A 21,572-nucleotide genomic window follows, 5' to 3' on the forward strand; every position below is an offset into this window, starting at 1 on the left:
TACGAACGTGATCATCGCTGGTGGCAGTAGCTCAGTGTAGGTTGTCTACAAACCAGAAGGTTGGTGGTTCAATCCCCGGTTCCACCTGACCATGACACCTAACCCCAGCTGCTCCCGACGAGCTTGCCTTGCATGGCTGACACCGCCATCAGTGTATGAATGAGTGAGTGAATGTGAGGCTATAGGTAAAGAGCTTTGGTGGCCATAGGTCTGTGAAAGCACTATATAAATGCAGTCCATCACTGTAAGCCATGTCACACTGTAAGATCTCAGTTGTCATTAACATCAAACTGTACGGCATTAAAAACGGATGCACGCAAGCAAACTTGTCCGGAGTTTTACATCATCAATCAATGATACGTTCCTTCATCGTAAGCGGGATTGAAATGGTGGCTATAAAGAAATCTCTAACGTTAATTTTGGTCATGGCTTGTCTTGAAAAACGAAGACAATTTGACGGTCGTTGTAGGAAAAGTCACACTGCAGGACTGAGAGCCAAATTTGCCACTGCAGACTGTTTTTACCCTATTTTTTTACCACACAACCTTAACTGATTGGACAGGATAAACCAACTTCCTGGACTATACAGAGGATGAAACGCTGTTTCGTCAGAGGTCAGATTTGATCTCAACGGTCATTAATCAGCTGTCGGTGAACATGTCAAATCAAAGACTTCAGATTTTAGCCAAGGATCAAAGGAATCTTTTAGGATTTGCAAAATTAGTCTCAGACGGCCAAAATCGCAGTGTGCACAAGGCTTTAGTCAGGTTAAGTTTCATCTGACTGTTGGTTTTGAGTCACATTTGGTTAAGGCCTGTTGGAAACTTATTCCTTCATTGAAGCAGAACCAGAGCACGGTTTTTCAAAAGGTTTAATCCGGATAAAATTGATCCTGATTTAGTAATCCTTTTTTTTTTGCGATCCGTGATCACGTAATCCAGCTTACTTTTGAGCCAGATTTCAAAGCAACATCGGATTGGATCAATCTGATCCGGATAGGAACTTTTTCAGGATCACCAAATCTGGATAACCAGTGCTCAAACAGGATAGGAAATCACAATGTAGAACTATAGATATGTAAAGAGCAACAAGTAGAATAGCCAGTGTGGGGTCAATATAAATTTATTTTTATTTGAAATGAAAACACACACTTTAAAAAAAAACTAAAAACAAGAAAAACCCCACCCCATCCTCTTCCAGCAGTCCGCTCATCTGAGACCTACAACACAAACACTGTACATTGAGGATATTTAAAACAAGTTTCAAATATAGATGTATTGAATAAAAAAAAAAAGACTTAATGTCAAAAACTCCACAATAATTTCAGACTTCCTCATCTGATGTGGAGAGACCAGCTTGTCTGCACTCTAAAAACTCCTGGGTTAAAAAGGGACCAACTAATTGGTTTTGGGTTAATTAATTAATGATTAATTATTATTATAATATTATCAATAATATTTATCAATAATAAAAATTAATTGAATTATTAATTTATGGGTTATTTCAACTCAGAAAATTGGGTTATGCTTTTTGACCCAAATTCTGGGTTAAATACCTGACCCAAATGTTGGGTTTAAAAAACCCAACATCTAGGTAGAAATAACCCAAAAATTAGTTGATCCTTTTTTAACCCATGAGTTGGGTCAAAAATAACCTAACTTGGGTCACTATCCCCGTATGCCTTATTTCAGAAAAAAATAATAATAAATGTTTTACATTATATTACACACTTCAAGCACTTTTACATTTCTATTGCATTAAATTAAAATCTATATGAAAAAACGTACTCGGTTACTAACGTAACCTCGGTTCTCTCTAGAGAGAGGAACGAGTACTGCGTAGAATACGCTAGGGGAAAATCCTTTTCCACGAGAATACTGAAGGCAAAAAAGTTATCCTTTAATTTTGTATTAATGTAAAACGCATTGCGGCAGCATACAGACATAGGCGAGGCAGCTCGCGCGCCCATTGGCTGGTCTGCTGGCAACTGCTTAAGCCTATCGAGCGAGACCTAGAGTGACGTCAGACCCAATGAGGGCGCTTCTGCGTCACGTCCCGCCGAAACGGGCGTGGCTTAGGTCTATACTGTAAATACCGCTCGCAGGCATTATATCTCTGGTTTTTCATAGTCGAAGCAACCAGAGCTTGTGCATGCACGGCAGGATACGCAGTACTCGTTCCTCTCTCTAGAGAGAACCGAGGTTACGTTAGTAACCGAGTACGTTCTCTTACGAGAGATTTTCTCGTACTGCGTAGAATACGCTAGGGGAACCTACTGTAAAACGCCGTGCGTGCTGGGATCTGATACTATAGACTCAAGGGCGACAGCCCGGAGTTCATACAGTACACAATCACCCAGGGGACTCACAGGGAATCCTGGAAGAGGGGGGGTTTAGCCACTATCTTCCTTTATGGCAGCATAGAGCAAGGACTGCAATACTCAAATAGCTGCATAACTGACAGCGCCAGTTTATGAGATTTGGCCATACTAGACCGACAGTAGTCTGGCCTGTAGTGCGGGAACCTCTAGGTTGTAAAACCTTATAAATGTAGACGGAGAAGCCCAGCCTGCCGCCATACAAATATCTTGCAAGGCAATCCCACTTGACCAGGCCCACGATGAAGCCATGCTTCTCGTGGAGTGCGCTTTGACACCCAGCGGGCACTGCATGCCCTTGGTTGTGTAAGCTAGCGCTATTGCGTCCACTACCCATCTGGATAGGGTCTGTTTCGAAGCGGCTAGTCCCTTAGAACGCCCGCTGAATGAAACAAAGAGCTGCTCCGTCTGTCTGAAAACAGACGAGCGAGACACATAAGCTCTTAACGCCCTGACTGGGCAAAGGGAGCTTTCGTTCATATTTCCTTCAGTGACCGGCAGAGAAGACAGGGAGATGACCTGTGCTCTGAACGATGTATTGAGGGATTTAGGAACATAACCGTGCTTAGGTTTGAGTATAACTCTAGAGTCATTCGGCCCAAATTCCATGCACGTCGCGCTTACTGAGAGCGCGTGTAAGTCCCCTATGCGCTTCACTGAAGCGAGAGCCAGAAGAAACGCCGTCTTGAAAGACAGGTGTTTAAGATCGAAGAGAACACTGCTATGGCCGCTACATAGACTTTGAGCGTGGAAGGGGACCTGCCCTTATCCAACAGCTCCTGTAGGAAGGAGAGAACCTCCGTCACACCGCAATGCAGGGGTGACACACCACGAGCTGTGCACCAGCTAGAGAACACTGACCATTTTGAGGCATAGAGACGTCGCGTAGACGGAGCTCTGGCCTGTGTGATAGTGTTTAACACTCCCTGTGGGAGGTCAGCGGGTACCCGTTGATGGCCCACACATGGAGGGACCACAGCTCTGGGTGAGGATGCCAGATCGAGCCGTTGGCTTGAGAGAGGAGATCCCTCCTCAGAGGCACTGGCCACGGGGCGGTGCTCGCTAACTGCATCACAATTGGGAACCAAGGTTGGCTCATCCAAAGTGGGGCTACAAGCAGCACTGAGCATCCTTCTTCCCTGACCCGTTCTACCACCTGAGTCAGGAGGGAGACGGGGGGAAAAGCGTAGAGAGGGCGGCGAGGCCACTCGTGGGTCAGCGCATCCTTGCTCTTCGAGAAAAATTCTGGACAGTGAGCGTTTTCTTGAGACGCGAACAGGTCTACTTCCGCTCTGCCGAATTTCTTCCACAGCAGCTGGACTGTCTGTGGGTGCAAAGACCATTCCCCTGTCGGAACCTGGTTCCTGGACAGTCTGCCTGGTCCTATATTTAGGAGCACTGGCACGTGCGCTGCTCTCAGCGAGAGCAGGTTGCTGCGGGCCCATATCAGGAGGCGCCTGGTTAGCCTGTACAGAGTCAGGGACCTGAGGCCGCCCTGGCGATTTATGTAGGACACCACTGAGACGTTGTCTGAACGTATTAGCACGTGGTGTCCCTTTATGAGGGGACAAAAGCGCGTGAGCACTTTGCTCACTGCCAACATTTCGAGGCAGTTGATATGTAAGAGCTTCTCCTGCTTTGACCATTGGCCAAAAAGCGGTCTGCCCTCGAGCAGCGCTCCCCATCCCGAGGTGGATGCGTTCGTGGACACCACCATCACTCTCGAGGAAGTCCCCAGGCTTACACCTGATTGGTACCAGTCTTTTGCCTCCCAAGGTTTCAAAGCTGCAATGCACGCTTGATTGACCTTGAAGCGAAGCCGAGCCCCAAGACTTAGCGACTTCTTCATGAAGCTCAGGAAGAAAAGGCGCTGGCTTGGATGCAGGTGAAACGCGCTCCCCAGGCAGGAAGTAGCCGTCCAGCCGGTTGTGAGCAGGCTGCTCAGGCGTAATCCACTCGAGGCCGAGGCTCGCCATGGCCTGAGTGAGTACGTGCATGAGCTCCGCCTCAATGCTCGCTCTCTTCCCTGTAGAAGCACTGGCAGGGGGGGCGGGATCCTCAGAGCTCGCCCAATCCTCACTGCCTGATGCTAGGAGAGAGCAGGAATCCCCCTCTCGCAGCAGCGCGTCGATCTCATCAGCGTCATCGACAGAAGCGGCGGCAGACCGGCGAGCTTTGACGGCTGGGAGAGGGCTCCGGGATTCGCTGAGCGCGGCGCTTTTTACGGCGCGGCACAACAGCAGGTGTGGGCGCAGTCTCGCTGAATAGTGCCAAGCGAGTCCTCAGAGTCGCTAATGGCAACAGCTCGCAGTGAGGGCAGCCGCCGTCAGCGAGCGCGAGAGCTGCGTGATCTTGACCCAGGCAGGAAGCGCATATGACATGGCGGTCCCCGTCGCTGAGTGCGGCTTTGCACGAGCCGCAAGAAGGCATCTTGAAAAAGACACAGCTCTTTTAGATGAGTCGCGCCGGCGAACACACACACACAGTGCAGAGAAAGGATATGGCCGCTGGATAGCGCAGCAGGAAGGCGATAAATGGCGGCGCGGCCAGCACCTTCGTCGACTCGTCCCGCTGAGGTGCTTCTTCAACAGCGCGGCTTCTTCTCGGATCCAGCGATGTGAGTTGCTTCGCTGAAGGATGAAAAATCAGAGATAGTAGTAGTAGTAGCTTTATTGTCACTAGTCACAAGTACCAGCGAAATTAGCCATCAACCTGTCCATACAAAACATACATACAATATGACAAGGGGGTAGACAGGACAGGAAGACAGAGCATTGAGGGAAAAAAAATACAGCATGACATGAGGAGAGGTGAGGAGAAAAAAAAAGGTAACCCCCAGACTATGCTCCTGTAAGGAGTTCAGTTTGGGAACAGTAAAAAACACCTCAGCAACATTAGCACATATCAGTACACAACATGAACACACAAGACTTGCAACAGGGGAGGGGAGTGGGGGATGGAGGTAACCCAGCACAGGCAAGCAGCCATCCGGTCCTGCAGCCATTCTCGGCGCTGTTCACAGACCCGCCTGTCAGACTGGGGGTACAAAGCGTAGAAGGCGAGGGATTAGGGGTGGGGGGGTGATTGCATATCTGTATATATGTAAGAGTTCGTGTATGTGTAGGCCTGGAGAGTCGCTACGCCTGGCATCCTAATCTAGGTGCCTCAGTCCGCAGGATGTCATAGCGATACACAGCAATTGCCATGGAGACAACCTTGGTCAGGTCCCAGACAGAGTCAACAATCAGCAGGTGTCAGTGGGGAGTGGGGGAAGGAACGCAAGAGCGTCTTGCTGCAGTGCTCTTCTGGAGGAGTTGTTGTTCCAGCAGCGGCCTCGGCCAAGGCCACTGCTGATAGAAGGGGGCCGAAAGCAGATAAGATTGGGGTTGTTTGGTCTTGGGACAAGTAGCCGCATTCCAATTTACACAGCTCCTGGTCCATCTTGGTCTCCGAGACGATCCACTTTCCTTTCCAAAACTGTGAGCTTCTCCATGATGTTATCCATATAGTGGTTCATATTCACAGTCTGAGTGCTGACAGCTCTGCCCACTGCTTCAATCATGACGGGCAGCCTTGTGGGGTTTTGGCCAGCTGTCACCGTCTTCTTAATTCCTCGATAAACCAGGGCAATGCCTAATCCAAACAGCAGAAAACCTGTTATCATGGTTCCGAATAGGTAGATATCTTCAATGTCCTCCACGGAAAGAGCCGCCAGACACACGACCCACCACCTCTCCCACGCGTCCATCGTGTAGCCAGCTGCGAACGTTCCAGCAGGGCAGTTAGGTTCCCCCGAACCCAAGCTTCTCGTCGAGAAGATGGTGTCAATTGCGTTGAGAGACCAGTTGATCAAATCCATAATTTCTTAGTTTGTAGAGCAGTGCGGAGAGAGTCTCTCAAAGTACATACAAGACAGTAGACGAGACGAGAGCAGCAAAGCAGGGGAGATAAGGGACAGGAGGGGAAGAAAGTGCGACCGCCTTCGTTGAGAGCCAAAGAGAGAGATATAATGCCTGCGAGCGGTATTTATAGACCTAAGCCACGCCCGTTTCGGCGGGACGTGACGCAGGGGGCGCGAAGCGCCCTCATTAGGTCTGACGTCACTCTAGGTCTCGCTTGCCAGCAGATCAGCCAATAGGCGCGCGAGCTGCCTCGCCTATGTCTGTATGCTGCCGCAACGCGTTTTACATTAATACAAAATTAAGGATAATTTTTTGGCTTCAGTATTCTCGTGGAAAAGGATTTTCCCCTAGCGTATTCTACGCAGTACGAGAGAATCTCTCGTAAGAGAACACACACTTGGACATGTTTATTTTCCTATTTATTTTAGGTCACACTGTAATAAATGATGTTTTATAAACAAAGTTCGGGAGGAGCACGTTCAAATAATCAATCCAATCTACTCGTCATCAAACAATTATGTCTACCCTAATCAGCATGACAAGAAGTATATATATATCCACTCTGTCAACTCACCTAATATTCCTTGACAGTTTTCCAGCATCCCTCCACCACCCCGACTCCTCAATCTTGGCTCAATCTTTCTCAGCCAGGAATACGGGGGGAGTACTCTGGGTTCGGGCCGAATACCGAGCCCGGAGCCCTCTCCTCGGACAGCACGCCAAATACGCATTTATTCTATCTGACTTATTTGTAAGTGTGAACTAGTGAACAATATTAGAAATAAAAAATAGAAAAATAAACAACAATTCTCAGAAGAGCCTCAGGAATTTAAGCCTGGGGCCAACTTTGGGGACAAGATTTTTGATAGTGTCCTCATCAAAGAGAAGAAATGCCTCCTCATCTATGTCTTCATCTGGAAGACAGAAAACAAGACAACATGAGTATTGTTAATAAGTTGAGACAATTGTGAACCACTCACCAGACACTCTTTCGTTATCAAGCTAACAAATAATCACTTTTCAAGGGAATGCAGTGGCTTTTTTTTTTTTGCCCAAATTGCTAGTTAACTAATGTGGTTCTTTTGCAGCATTAACGTTACCCATTTTGTGTGAATGACCTCTTTTCTTTCATTAAAAAGTGTAATGACATTAATGCAAAGGTGACTATCTTGCCCATTCTTATGCATAACAGCTTAAAGACAAGGCACAATAATCTTTTAGGGTTGTGCATACCCCACTGGCGAAGAATTTGTGACTTTCACAAAATCTTGCACTGACACATTTAAGTCTTATTAAAAAAAAAATTAGGTATAGGGAGATGATATAAGGGCAATAAGAGTAAAATGCTCACCTGTAAAATTCTCTGTCAGCTCAGACAGCTGCCACTCAGTTAGCTTATCAGCGACAAAACTGTCCATTCAAAATGACCTGGAGAAAACATAGCAATATAACGTTAGAGGTTCAACAATTTGAAGACTTGAAGACCCGCTTCTTTAACTCTCACTACTTCAGCCAGTAGAGCACTGTATAATATGATAAGCATGGCGCAGCTGGAAAACATAACTCAACTAACGTTATTGCCTCGTCGCTCTGTAGCCGCGGCTAAGGGGCTCGCACACCGGACGAGAAGCGTCGCGTCTAGGACAACTCGAGGTATCGCTCACCGGACGTGCACTCTCTCTCTCGGACGTCGCACACCGGACACGAAGCGCAGTGCCGCATCTTTAAAAACTGAACACATTATTCTCTATGAGTGTAGCCTACACACACCGGCGGTGTGCTGGAACTGAACCCTCCATGACCTGCCTTGAAAATCCCTGCATGAGCTCTGTGTGCATTTAGAAGTCATATAATACACTTCAATAAAACTGTTGTTTTAAAGTGTTTTTTTATTTATTTTTTATTACACCACACATTCACTAATTATTCATCACTTCATGAATATTTAATTTATGAATTTGATCACAATCTTAAAGTATCACTAAATTGCTAGAAGTCTATAATGTAGGCTACTGTGAATGCCTAGAAATTGTTTGTTTTATATACATAGTATTGTACAAAAGTCCACCATTTGTTGTTGTTGCACAGTACTGTGTGTCTCTCTCTATATATATATATAATTGAATTCATTTTAACCCAAATGTGTAAATGATCATAAGATGTTTTTTGTCATTGAATTAATTTTTTCGCAAGGATTTCAAGGACAGAAAGGAATTTTTCATCCCTTTCTTTTGTTTCTTTATCTCTCCTTTCCTCTCTCTCGCTTGCCTCCCGGTGCCATCTCTCTTCTCTTTCTCTTACTTCTCTTTCTTGTCTTTCGTCTCTCTCTCGTCTCTCCCGTTCTCTTCTGTCCTCCTTCTCCTCCATTTCTCTCCACAGTCTCTCCTCCCTCTCAGCTGCTTTCCTCTCTCTCTCCTCTTCCCTCTCCTCCATCTCCTGGATCAGGTCCTCCAGATCTTTCACCCTTTTCCTGGCTCTTGCTGGCTCTGGCCTCACTGAGGATGAAGAGGCCACAGCAACATCCGGCCCACATGAGGCAACGAGGGCAGGAGGAGTGATGGAGGGTCTTCCCCCAATTGCCTCATCCATGGCAGCGTACCACTTCCAGGATTCTGCTGTGGCCCCTCCATCCTCAGTGCTCACCCCTGTCTGCGGACATTTCAGATCCTGCAAAAATGCACAAGCATGATACAAAAGCAGTCATTTTAACATCACAATATGTAATCATTTCATTTCTGTATTAGAAGTAACAAAATGATCTTACTTTGTATTTTTGTTTAAGGTTTTCCCAATTTTTTTTTACAAATGCTGCCGTCACCCTGCCTTGTAGGTCCTGCTCCACCACAAAAGATCTGCAGCAAATGCAGAGAAATCAAGGATCAAAAAAGTGCTGTAATATCTCTGTTGAAATATACTACAAATAAACAATTAAATAGATTTTTAATTATTTCTGTATACTCACTCAAAACCTTTGATGGCAGCATTCTGCTTTACGGCGAAGAGGGCTTCATGAGCCACTCTCCACCGGATAAGCAGATGTGTGTGCTCATCCGTCCCTGTAACATCCAGACAAGATTTACGTTACCTCTGTGATTTATAAGCTCAATACTACATTTACATGTTGATCATAAATGTTCCACAATTTTTCAACAGTACTAATGAACAAATGAAATAGATTACTTATGTTTAGTTACTTTATGTAAATTTATTAAACATTCGTCTAATGAAAACAGTGTTGACAACAGTGAATTCTCTTAAACAATAGTACACATACATCACTCAGATGTCTATTTCATATCTATTAGACGTAGAAATATGCATTTCTTGTATTAGATTTTCTTACCAGATATTAAATAGACATTTAGTAATTGTATTTAAGATGCATACGGTTTAAAATGTATGCAAATCCACTTTGGAGACGTATGTGTCCTTACTGGAGCTCCTCTGTTAGCTAACTTATACATAATAAAATGTGATTTACAGCAAAATCACAAATTTACCATAGGCTACTATATAGCGTCTTTACACCTTCAACAATGCAACAGTTTACTGTACAGTAGTTCAACACATGCGATCATTTGATTTGTAATACTCACATTTGAAAACACTCTCGTCCATCATCATTTGCGTCATGTTCGAGTATGACGTATCCTTCTTCTTCTTTTTTATGACGTATCCTCTCACGTGGCCTCCTGGGATAGAAGAGTATCCATCGGTTGAGCACTCAAAAATCGGGCTGGAAGCAGTAAGCCATCCGGGAACTTCTCGCCTACTCTTTTATGAATACTGATGTTTCGAACGTACTGCTTCCTTCACGTACTGTTTTCGCCTACTATATAGTAGGAAAGTAGGCATATTCGAACGCACTTAAGTCGAATCTCGCGATAATTAGTACGTCACCCAGGTAATTCTCGCCTACTCTTTTGGATTCATACATACTTTTTCACTCGCCTACTCTTTTTCTCATACTAAATAGTAGGGAAGTATGCGGTTTGGAACGCAGCCATGGTGAAACACTTCGAGGCTTCATTTGGCCGTAGTCACCTGACATGGGTGTTTCGAATCCCGCTTCGGATCAGCGTTCCGAAACATCTGCGCTTCGGGATCTCGCAAAGCTTTGGAACGACTGTTTAGCGTCAGTCATCCCTAAGGGCACACCAACTGATGACCGTTACAAGTAAGTTTCCCCTTTTGTTTGTTGTTTTGGCTAGACCTTCTCCTGAAGACTGAATACTTCCATTTTCTTTGTTTAACAAAAATAATTGCATTTTTGCATCATCAAGTGGTTGGCTCACATTTCTTGAGCAGAGGACTAAAGGGAATCCTCCACGCTTACGTTTCTCCTTTTTGATTTAATTTAATCCTGTTATCCTCTCCTAAACCTACTGGGAGAGCTTTTAACATGTTACAATATAGAGATTTCTTTTTTTTTTTTTTTTTTTTTGTAACTGCATGCTTTGGATGCTGTGTTCTCCATTTATGTTGATATTGTCTATTGGTTGATCTGGGGCCTGTTCCAGAAAGGAGGTTAAGTGAAAACTCTGAGTATGTTAACCCGGAAATGAGGGGAAACTCTGTGTTTTCTGTTTCAGAATGGGAGGTATGTCAAACCTGAGAAAGCAGAGTAAGTCAAGCCCGTTTCTGAAAGAGAGGTAACTTATACTCACGTCTGGAGCAGGTTTTCTTCGGTAAACCTAGAGTTTCTTTCGGTCTCCTCCCCTTTTTTAAAGAGGAAGTGGTGTTTAAACACCTCATTCATTCTTTCAGTACTTTTATTAATAAATAAAATATTGCCATTTTTACTGCTGTTTTTTTCTAATTTTTTTTTTTTTAATAAGATGAAGTCTATATAACTCCTTAACTGGCAATTGAAAATACAGTAGTAGATTAGAGTAATGTAGTTCTAAACAAATTGTACAGAGTTAAACATTTACTGGCATTTACTGAAAATCACTGAACTGTTCATCTGTGCAACAGAAGTTGATGGACCGTCCTCCTGCTGTTCTTCCACACTCTGTGGGCAGGGGGAGAGATAAGAATACTAGGGATGGGACTTTTTCTCGACAAAATGGCCGACATTCAACACATGCTCCACTCGACAAAAAAAATAGAGTGTCGACATGTTGAGGGGGCGGGGCATTATTTTTTTTTTTGGCTTTTAATTTATTACATTTCCTATTCAAATACACATCATAAAGTGCCACTTTTCCCATAATGAAATAAAACATTTTAAATAAAACAATCCATTTTTTCTAAATGGGATCGCCACTTGACCGTTGACCCCACTTGACCCTGTGTGTGTGTGTGTGTGACAGGCGACAGAGTCAACATGGCGGCAGCGGCAAATAACAGGAGCAAGGTGTGGGGGAGTTTTAGCAAAATTAATGATAAGATAGTGAGGTGCAAATTGTGCGGCAAAGATTATGCGTTCCACACATCCACGTCAGGGATGCAGGCTCACCTCGACAGAAAACACCCGATGCCGTCAGCGACACAGAGCAGCATGGATGCCTTCAGAGTGCGAAAGCTGGACAGTCGCCGCGCAGAGAAGATCACTGGTTTAATGACTAGCATGGTAGCTAAAGATGTCCTGCCTGTCAGCTTTGTCGAGGGGGCAGGTTTTCGCGAATTAATGGCTTTTCTTGAGCCTGATTATCTAGTGCCATGTCGCAAAACGACGACTCTGCGTTTGGAAAAAATGTACGAGGATAAGGCTGCGTCTCTCCGTAAATTGCTCTGTGCAGCAGAACACCTGGCCATCACCACAGACGCATGGACGGCTCTTACTACAGAGTCTTACGTGATTGTTACAGCTCACTATTTTGAGGACTGGAAAATGAAAACGGCTATCCTGCAGACACGCGTCCATGCCAGAGAGGCATACCGCCGAAAATCTTGCTAATGTTCTGAGAGCAGCAGCTGAGGACTGGGGCATAGCCGACAAAATTGTAGCATGCGTTCACGACAATGCTACTAATATAACTGTGGCAACCTTTCGCCACCTGGAATGGGAGTCACACCGATGCTTTGCACACACGTTGCAGCTAGCCATCAATGATGGCTTCAAACTGAACTCCATAGCCAATGTGGTCGGTGGGGCAAGTCGTCTTGTCTCGCACTTTCATCACAGCACGGTTGCGTCTGAGGCGCTCAAGAAGAAGCAGGCGATACAACTTAAGGAGCCTCACCGTCTCATCCAGTACGTAAAGACAAGATGGAACTCTATCCATGATATGTTTGAACGCCTGCTCGAGCAACGTTGGACCATAGCAGCAGTTCTGTCAGACCGAGAGGTGACCAAAGTGTCGGATGCCAGGACCCTGGATCTCACCGATGCCAACTGGCACACCATGGAAGAACTGCTGCCAGTTTTACGTGCCCTGAAGTTGGCCACAACCGCACTGTGCAGTGAAAAAGAAGTGTCGGTGTCAGTCGTTTACCCGATTACAGCTGCTCTGCTTTCCAGGTTAGTTTGTGTGTGTGTGTGTTTTTTTTTATTTATTTTTTGTCGATTGTATGAGTCTATATGGGGAGAATTATTCTATTAAAATATAATTGCCTTCCTTGTCAGGCACCTGCAGCGGGACGAGGGGGAGTCTCCAAAAGTCTCAGAATTTAAGAGAAGAGTGTCAGAGTCTCTCACCTCTCGAATGGAACCTGAAAATACCGGCACCGCACAGAAGGCAGCCATCGTCGCATCCTTTTTGGATCCGCGTCACAAACACCTAAAGTTCACGACCAACGAGGTTAAGGAAGCTGTGCACGAAAAGGTTAGAGATCTGTTGTCCGGGCTTCGTGTGGTCTCAGGTGACGAGTCCGGGCCCGCAAAAAGGGCAAAACCGGTGGATGCAATGGTTTCATTCTTCGGAGAGGACTATTTCATGGGGGACACGGTCACATCTGACCATTCTGAAATAGAACGTTACACAAACGAAGAAGGAATATCATCCAGTCAGGATCCTGCGCTCTGGTGGTCTCTCAATGAGTACAGATTCAAAAACCTGAGCCGTCTAGCGAAAGCCTACCTCTGCATCCCCGCCACATCCGTGCCAGCGGAAAGAGTGTTTTCAGCCGCGGGACTGGTCGTGAGTAGACTCCGCAGTCGCCTTCTACCCAAACATGTGGATATGCTTCTGTTCTTAAACAAAAATTAGGCCTAAATGTTAAGATACCTATTGGTATATTTTATTTTCACTGCTGATTTGTTATGTTGAGTTGATGGTATTATGCTGCCTCCTTTTCTGTTGTTTAAAAAAAAAATGGTTGAATAAACATTTTAAATTAGCCTACTCTCTCTCTCGTTTTTATTATTACCGCTTCAATGGTCAAAATTTGACACTAGAGCCATGTTTTTGAGACTAGAATAAACTAGTCCAACAATGTAGAATATTTTCCACCCTCCGCATTGCTGCTGCTCTTTAAAAAAAAAAAGAAAAAAAAGGCAGACAATCCGACAAAAAGTCGACACATGGGCCTCGACAGTCGATTTCCCAAATCCTGTGTCGTTCCCATCCCTAAAGAATACCCGTTTATACTTAGATTTAAACCTAGATTCTATAGGCTACTCATAAAAATGTGAAAAATCTGAATGTGTAGACTGATGTGTAGACACATAATATTAACATTACCTCTGTAGGCCTCTCTGTGGCAGCAGAAACTCTTTATCCCCATCGTCCTGTGAAGATGAGCATTTGGTTGAGAACACTTTATAACTCTATTTGTCATAATTTCTGGTGTATTGAGTGGCTACTTACAACTGCCTGGGGTTCTGTTGGGACAGGGGGCTCCAAAAGACAGATATTACCATCAGAATCTGTTGGGGCTCCAAAAGACAGATATTACCATCAGAATCTGTTGGGACCAACCAAAAACCCAACCCAAAGTAAAATAAATTGAAATATCAAAAATAGCCTACATAAAAAATAACACATATGTAAACCTCTTACATTTTATGAAGGCCCTTGGATCTTTGGGACTGGCTCTGAAGTCCCTCCAGGAATTCCCTCAGCCAAAAAGGCTGCTGCACTGCTAGACACTGGATGGTATTTAGTTATTTAATATGTCAAATGTTTGTAAAGTCAGGTAGCCTACACCCATGATATGCTCAAGCCTTACTTGAGTGAATTATGTTTTTATATTTAATTTTCAGCTGCTGCCATGTTCTTTTAATACCTGCAGGATTGCCCCTACATGAAAATTAAAATTAGGTTGAATAACATAATGTTCTTCCAGTTTCACCTCTGATATTATAACAGTTGGGTAAGTTACTTGTATTACTAACTACAAATGACATCTTCAACAGTGTAATTAGATTAATGTAATAATGACTATCTTTAGAAAGTGTAGCGACAATGACATCCGGCCAGCTGCTTTTCAAATTAAGTGAATCATGAGGGTGTCGAACACATCTTCTTTGTCTTTAGGAAGACGAGCTCTGGTTATTATTACTCCCTGCGGGGCAATTCACCAGCGCCGGTGTGACTGGGACCCCCCCAGTTCAGCGTGAACTCCCCGTGACTTTATAGACTCGTGACATTCCAGATACTCCACACACACAAACACGTGTGGACTTTGAAACAGACATTTCCACACAGTGTTTCTGATATGTATTTTTATGTGTGTATAATTGTCCAGATAATGTCTGAGGTATCTATGCAATGTTATTATGTTAATCAAAATCACTATGCCAGTGATTATGAGGAAATTATGTAACCCTGTATTTCTTTCATGCAAAAACGTCATTTGAGGTGTGACATGGGAAAAACATGTCGGAGTCGAATCTTGACTGCAAAGTACAATAATATGCATTTATTCCAGGAAATACCATATTTCTAAATATGAATGCTATTTTTGATCTCTCACATGAGTCAAAGTAGGAGTTTCTTCACAAACAAAGAAACTTTCTTCCCGCCTCAGATCAGAAGATCTGATTTGCTGTTGTCCCAAAAAGAGGGCGTAAACAGATGTCTTTTAAAAAGAAGAGACCACCTCAGATCTCTCCGCTCTCATCTCTCATCGCTCGCTCTCACCCCTTCCTCCTCTTCTCCCCGGCAATGCTTCTCCAGGAACCTCTGGAAAGGCTTCGGCCTTCTCCTCGGACCAACACATGTTCGAGTCGTAGCTGCCGTTCTTTGCAACTAAGTTCCTACTTGCCTTTCCCCTCCACAAGGGAAATGATCTGAACTTTCTCAGTAACGTTAAACTCAAGTGAGCCTTTACATCGTCTTGCGAAACGACCCAGAAGACGCAAACCAGCCGGACACGCGCGCACGTGCGCGTCCCTTTTCCAGCATCACACTGAAAGAGTACAACATCTCGCAAGTATCTCTCTCTCTCTAACAGCTGATTCCTGGTGTCTAGCTCGTAGGTCTGTGAATTAAGTTACCCTCTATCTCTTTATTTCTTTATTTCTTTATTTCTTTCATGTCATTCATTCCGATCACGTCATGTTTGTTTAAATGTTTGTTTGTTTTTATTGTTTGCATTTTACGTACGTTTATATTTGTAGCTTATATAATCTCTAGTGTGTGCCATTTTATTAATAAACCCATTTATCCTTTAAATTGTCTCTGTGTTTGAAAACCCACCTTATAAGTCAATGAAATCAAAGATCTAAGCTACAAGCTCGATATTATAGATACCTTGAGTAGTTTTTAATTCATAAACTCAGAAAGTTTGATGTTCGTGGCCAGAAGATAAAACTTTCTTGGAGTTTGTAAATACGGTAATACCCTGGCTGAACTGTGATAAGCTATCTTACATACATTTGCTGGACAAGTGAATGATTGATAAAAGAGACCAGGCCAGCCAAGAGGTAAATACCGAAAATTTATAAAGTAAACGTATATGCGATTTATGAATTATGACCATGAGTTATGATTATTGATATTTCCAAAATTCCCTATATCCTTGAGCTAATTCGCATTAACCCAGAGTAGTTTACGTTACAAAAGTATTGGTCTACTTATTACTAATTACTAAATCCCATATCAACCTCAACCACTTGAGCAATAACGTTATAAAAGGAGAGACAATAAACGGCACTTTTAATGCTTTCAAATAAACAATATACAATTGCATGAATTATTCTTGAATTGACCAAAGTGTGAGGGAGAAGGTTACATTAAAAATATACCTTTTAAAAATGTATGTTAAATATACAGAATTGTTCTATAGTCTAATGCAATTACATCAGATTTTACTTTCAATTACAGAAGAATTAAGAGTAATCCCTTTAATTAAATTACAGTATTTAGATTACTTGGTAATTAATTACACCCTACACTTTATTAACAGTAATTAAAATGTAAACTTACGCATTGACTCGAGCAACTATTTTCTCCCTAGCTAACTCTCTGTCCTTCGCTGCCAGAGCCGATATGTAGGGGAGAGCGGGGCACAAAGTAACGCTTTTTGACTTTCTCAGTTTGTGTAAATCTACTTATGGTTCAGAGTATTTATTTTTTCCCACATTAATTTCACACATGTCTAGTACAATTATGTGCTTTTGTTTTATTAATACAGTATATACTTTTTTCTTGATATACCCCGAAATAATGGAAGTGAAATGTGACAACATGTTGTAACGTGTGGGGCACATTGTAACATGAGCATATGATAGCTTAAAATGTTATCTGATCTAATAAAAAAATATACAAAACAAACTAAAATATTTTCTAAATAAAATACAATTAAAAACTTTTTCATATAAAATACTGGCAATTTTTAATAATTAAATATAAACTCATTTTTGAGTTTTGACTACGAACACAGGAAAACACAGCTATACAACATAGTTCAAAACAAATAAATAATTAGTCTTTATTCACCTTTTTCTCACGTTTTCTCAATAAAATTAATAAAAGTATAGAATATAATAGCATATTTCTAATAGGGGCACATTATAACGCAGTGTTACAACATGCCCCCGCCTGCACAACTGGGATTTAAACCCTGCTAGTGTCTTCTGCTAGTCTAAACACAAAAAATAGAGATGAAAACTTTTTTTTTTCTATATAGTGTTGATATGGCAACTAGTAAATACACAAAGTTTCGTCTTCCAAGCATGTGCGGAAGTATTTAAAACAAGCGTGTTACAACTAGCCCCACGTTAGGTTGTGCCCCGTGCTCCCCTAATAATAATGTGTTTGTACTCTCTATATGCTTGCAGAAGCTCATCCAGTTCTGCTGGTGAGAAATATGCAGACCTCTTTTTGTCTGGCGCTGTTGCCATGGTGACTCATAATATATGTGCTCCATTGATAATGGCTTTTTATAGTTGTGGTGCACGTGCTTAAAGGAGACATATCATGCTTTTAAATCGTTCCTTTTTACATATAAATCATACATTTGTAGTCTATATAAAGCGGAACTGCAATGCTTGGGTCTGAATTCCTCATTATTATAGCTCCACAGGCCTCTTTTCTACCCCTTTTCTGATGTGCGTCTGAGAGCAACTCGTTTTGGTGCGGTCTCTTTAAATACAATTGAGACACTTCATACCCCGCCCCCTCTCCAGGTTGCACAGGTTCAACTCCACCACATTCAGCCATTTTTGTAGTTTGATAGCAGAGATACGATTATCTAGCGGCACAGAAACTTTTTATTCACATGTTATTAACAAAATGTCAACAACGGAAGACTTGTCCAGCCAGCCTTACATGTTCGAGCCAGAGTCGGAGCCGGAGCCAGAGCCGGATTAACGCAAAGGCAAACTAGGCACGTGCCTAGGGCCCGATTGGCGGGATGGGGCCCAGACAGAGGGACAAAAAAAAAAAAAAAATTTAGCCTAAATGTCCTATCTACAATTTATTTCAAAATGTAGCCTATTAATCAACTAAAAATAGTAACGATGTTTATCTTAACCATAGACTGTTACATTACGTCACATTAACGCCAGCCCATGACTGTATAGAGGCGCCAGCCAGTTTAGTCCGAGGGGACGTCAGAGGCGATCAGAGGCGGTCAACGAACGCATCCATCAGGTGCTGCGAGTGCGAAGCAAAAGCAGAAATAGGCACGCAAAGAAGCACAGCTCGTAATGCAGGTCATCGATTTTGGTGTGGCTGCAATGTATTTTAAATATAAACTTGTGGGCTACTGTAGATCAGCGTCATTTCTGGAAAAATCATTCACCGCTTTGTGAGTTTAAAAGAGCGCGAGCGTCATTAACGTGCCCAGACGCGACGCTTTGAATTTGCGCGTACAATCAATGAATAACATCGCGTCCAGAGCTGACTAGTAAAAAAGCTACAAAAGTAAAAGACAAGACGTTTGTATTCAAAGTTAAAAAACCAACACACTGCAACATTTTTAAATGTTTCAAATAGGATCTCATATCTATGGGTCTATCTTCTATATTCTGATGCTGATGATTAGATAATACCCTGACATCATAGCCTATACGAATATTAGTTTAGATTTTTTTTCCTGCTCAGTAGCGATCGTGTCTTTCTCTTCCACTTGATTTGTGTATAGCATATTTAAGGTAGCAATGCAATACATAATAACATATTACTGATATTAATAATATGACAATATCTGCAGTCATTATTGATTAAATGGGAGGGAAAAATCCTGCCCATAACGCAGAAAAATTATAAAAGCACGTTCATGTTCATCTACTGAAGTGGTATTCTGGAACTGTGAATAAACTGAATAAAACAGCAAAATAACAATAACAACAAGAACAATAACATCTTCATTAAACAAAAAAGAGATTAGCTTAGATAAAGTTTGATAGGCTACCAGTAACAAGTCTGGACCCATTACTATTTTTTATGTTTTTGAAAGAAGTTTATTATTATGCTACAAGCCTGCATTTATTTGATCAAAAATACAGAAAAAAACAGGAATATTCAGCAAGGATGTGTTAAATTTATAAAAGTGATATTGAAGACTTTTTTAAAACAACTTTTTAATAATCAAAGAATCATGAAAAAAAGTATCACATGTTATAAAATAAATATTAAGCACCATTTCTAACATTTGATAATAAATCAGAATATTATAAAGTTTTCTGAAGGATCACGTGACACTAAATTCAGCTTTGCATCACAGAAATATATTTTAAAGTATAGCCTAGTAAAATAGAAAACCATTATTTTAAATTGTAATAATATTTCACTATATTATTTTTCTGTATTTTTGATCAAATAAATCCAGGCTTGATGAGGATTTATAGACTTCTTTCAAAAACATTACAAATAGTAATTTGTCCAAACTTATGTACTGTGTAAGTAAAAATATACTAAATTTAAAATTAAATGTTGTATAAATAAAAAGGTTAGGAATCATATTTGTTTCAAGTGTGTTTTATTGGGGGTGGGGGGGCCTCCAACATGAATTTTGCCTAGGGCCTCCAAATGTCTAGATCCGGCCCTGGACGAGCGAGATGAAAATGAAGACGACGAACCTGCAGAACAACGTCTTCATATGGATGTATCGCAATGGTGTGTTACTGTATTTACACATGAAACTTTGGTCTTCCGACCTTTTACCACCGTGTCGATTTATTTTGATTAATATGTGCGAGGGAGAGAGAGCAAGACAGCGTCTAGTTTGGAGACGGTGTCTTGTTTACATTTTCGCCTGGCTGCGAAGAGAGAGAGTGCGTGCGTGCGTGCGTGCGCGCGACCAGGTCTCTCTGCTCGTTCTTTTAGTTAAACATGCACCCTGTCACACGCGCGGCAGTTCATCTACATTAGACGGTGTAATGAAGCGTGTGGGTTACTACATCCAACAACCGAACATTTTAACTTACCCTCTCATAACTTCTGCATCTTTTAGCTTGGACTACAAAATTGCAGCGAGAAATAAAAATGGCGGATTGCTCGAAGTGTTGGGCTGGAAGTCAATGTCTTTATTTGGCAGTTCCGCTGCAAATACTGTGACGTAATAGTTCACAAAACGTCATAGAGAACAGAAAAATCGGAACAGGTTGAAAAATAAGGCCAAAACAGAATATAAAGATATCAACGAAGCACCTGAAGAGAATAATTCCAACTTTTCTGTACTTCTAAACACTCCAAATATACAACAAAATGCATTTAAGGGCTAAAAAAGTGGATTTAGCATGATATGTCCCATTTAACTCAGAGTCAGTCAACTCAAGAGTTGATTGAACTAACTAATTGCAGCTGTTCTGTAACTGAAAACTCAGAGTTTCCCATCTCAGGGTAAGTCATCTCAGAGTTCAAGTTTTAACTCAGAGTTGGTTGAACCTCCTTTCTGAAACAGGCCCCTGAAGTGAAATGGCTAGACTCTCCACACATCCATATAGAGAAGCAAGAAGAAGGCAGAAAATAAAAAAACACAGAGTAAATATTTTTGTGAATCTGCACTTTTCTTTTCCTTAATTTCCTTAGTTTAATTTAATCTTTTTCAGTTGGAATCTTTTCTTTTTATCCAGAACTAGAGCTCACTGCTTTTTCCAACAACAACACTGATATATTTCTCCATATCTGGAAAGAACTATTTTATATCAACAACTTTATCAAACGTTGTGAAAGTCATTTATTTCTTGTAAAGAGTCAATGATTTCCATTCCTTGTGACCCAATATCTGAAATCTTCCTCACATTTTGAACTGTGATTGTTTTCCAGCACTATTTTCTCCACTACTAATGTCATTTTCCACATCTTCACTCCTTACATTGTTCACAACCATTTCTGTTATTTTATTTCATTATTCATTATTCATTATTCCTTAATCTTTTCATTTTGTTTGTGTTTCATAATTTCAAATGAAAGTTACTTTTAATAGTAATATTAAAATGATTATGTGTCACTACAATAAAAACTAAATTAAAGGGCACCTATTATGCAAAAGTCACTTTTACATGGTGTTTGAACATAAATGTGTGTTGGCAGTGTGTGTACACAACCACCCTATAATGATAAAAATCAACTCAGTGCTTTTTTAAAATCTCCATAAATCATAAACACTGTCTCAGAACAAGCTGTTCTCAGATTCGGGGCAATGTGACGTCACTTTGCACAGGCCCCGCCCACGACTGTTGATTGACACTGCAGTTTGAGCATAGACCCGCCCTGAGTGAGCTGGACACAGTCCACCAGTGTTTCCACGCCAGAGCAGCTGTAGACAAGAATGTCTCCTAAGGGATTGAGGTGTTTTGTTGTTGGATGTAAGAATGAACATATAGTAGCAGTCTTCATTTACTCCCGTTGTTACTCGAGGATGGATCTGTACCAACTGTTTGTGATCCAGTCTCCGGAGCGACAGGCCTAACGTGACTGATCACAGAAGAAATGAAAATGAGAGCGCACACTTTA

General features: G+C 42.2%; 1 protein-coding gene across 1 annotated transcript; it reads right to left on the minus strand.

Annotated features, from left to right (window-relative positions):
• Positions 1 to 8,378: 8,378 nt before the first annotated feature.
• LOC311294876 (uncharacterized protein) lies at positions 8,379 to 9,344 on the minus strand. The gene is made up of 3 exons (XM_084415938.1): positions 9,242 to 9,344; positions 9,044 to 9,131; positions 8,379 to 8,946 (listed from the first exon to the last, which is right to left on the minus strand). The coding sequence occupies exon 3, from the start codon at positions 8,866 to 8,868 to the stop codon at positions 8,449 to 8,451; it is 420 nt and encodes a 139-aa protein (XP_084272064.1). The 5' UTR covers positions 8,869 to 8,946; positions 9,044 to 9,131; positions 9,242 to 9,344; the 3' UTR covers positions 8,379 to 8,448.
• Between the last annotated feature and the right edge of the window lie 12,228 nt (positions 9,345 to 21,572).

Source organism: Rutilus rutilus (assembly GCF_951802725.1).
Source record: "Rutilus rutilus genome assembly, chromosome: 1".
Lineage (NCBI taxonomy): Eukaryota > Metazoa > Chordata > Actinopteri > Cypriniformes > Leuciscidae > Rutilus > Rutilus rutilus.

Coding starts and splice junctions, on each gene's coding strand:
- LOC311294876 (XM_084415938.1), bottom strand. CDS start 8,868: ATGGATGAGGCAATTGGGGGAAGACCCTCCATCACTCCTCCTGCCCTC.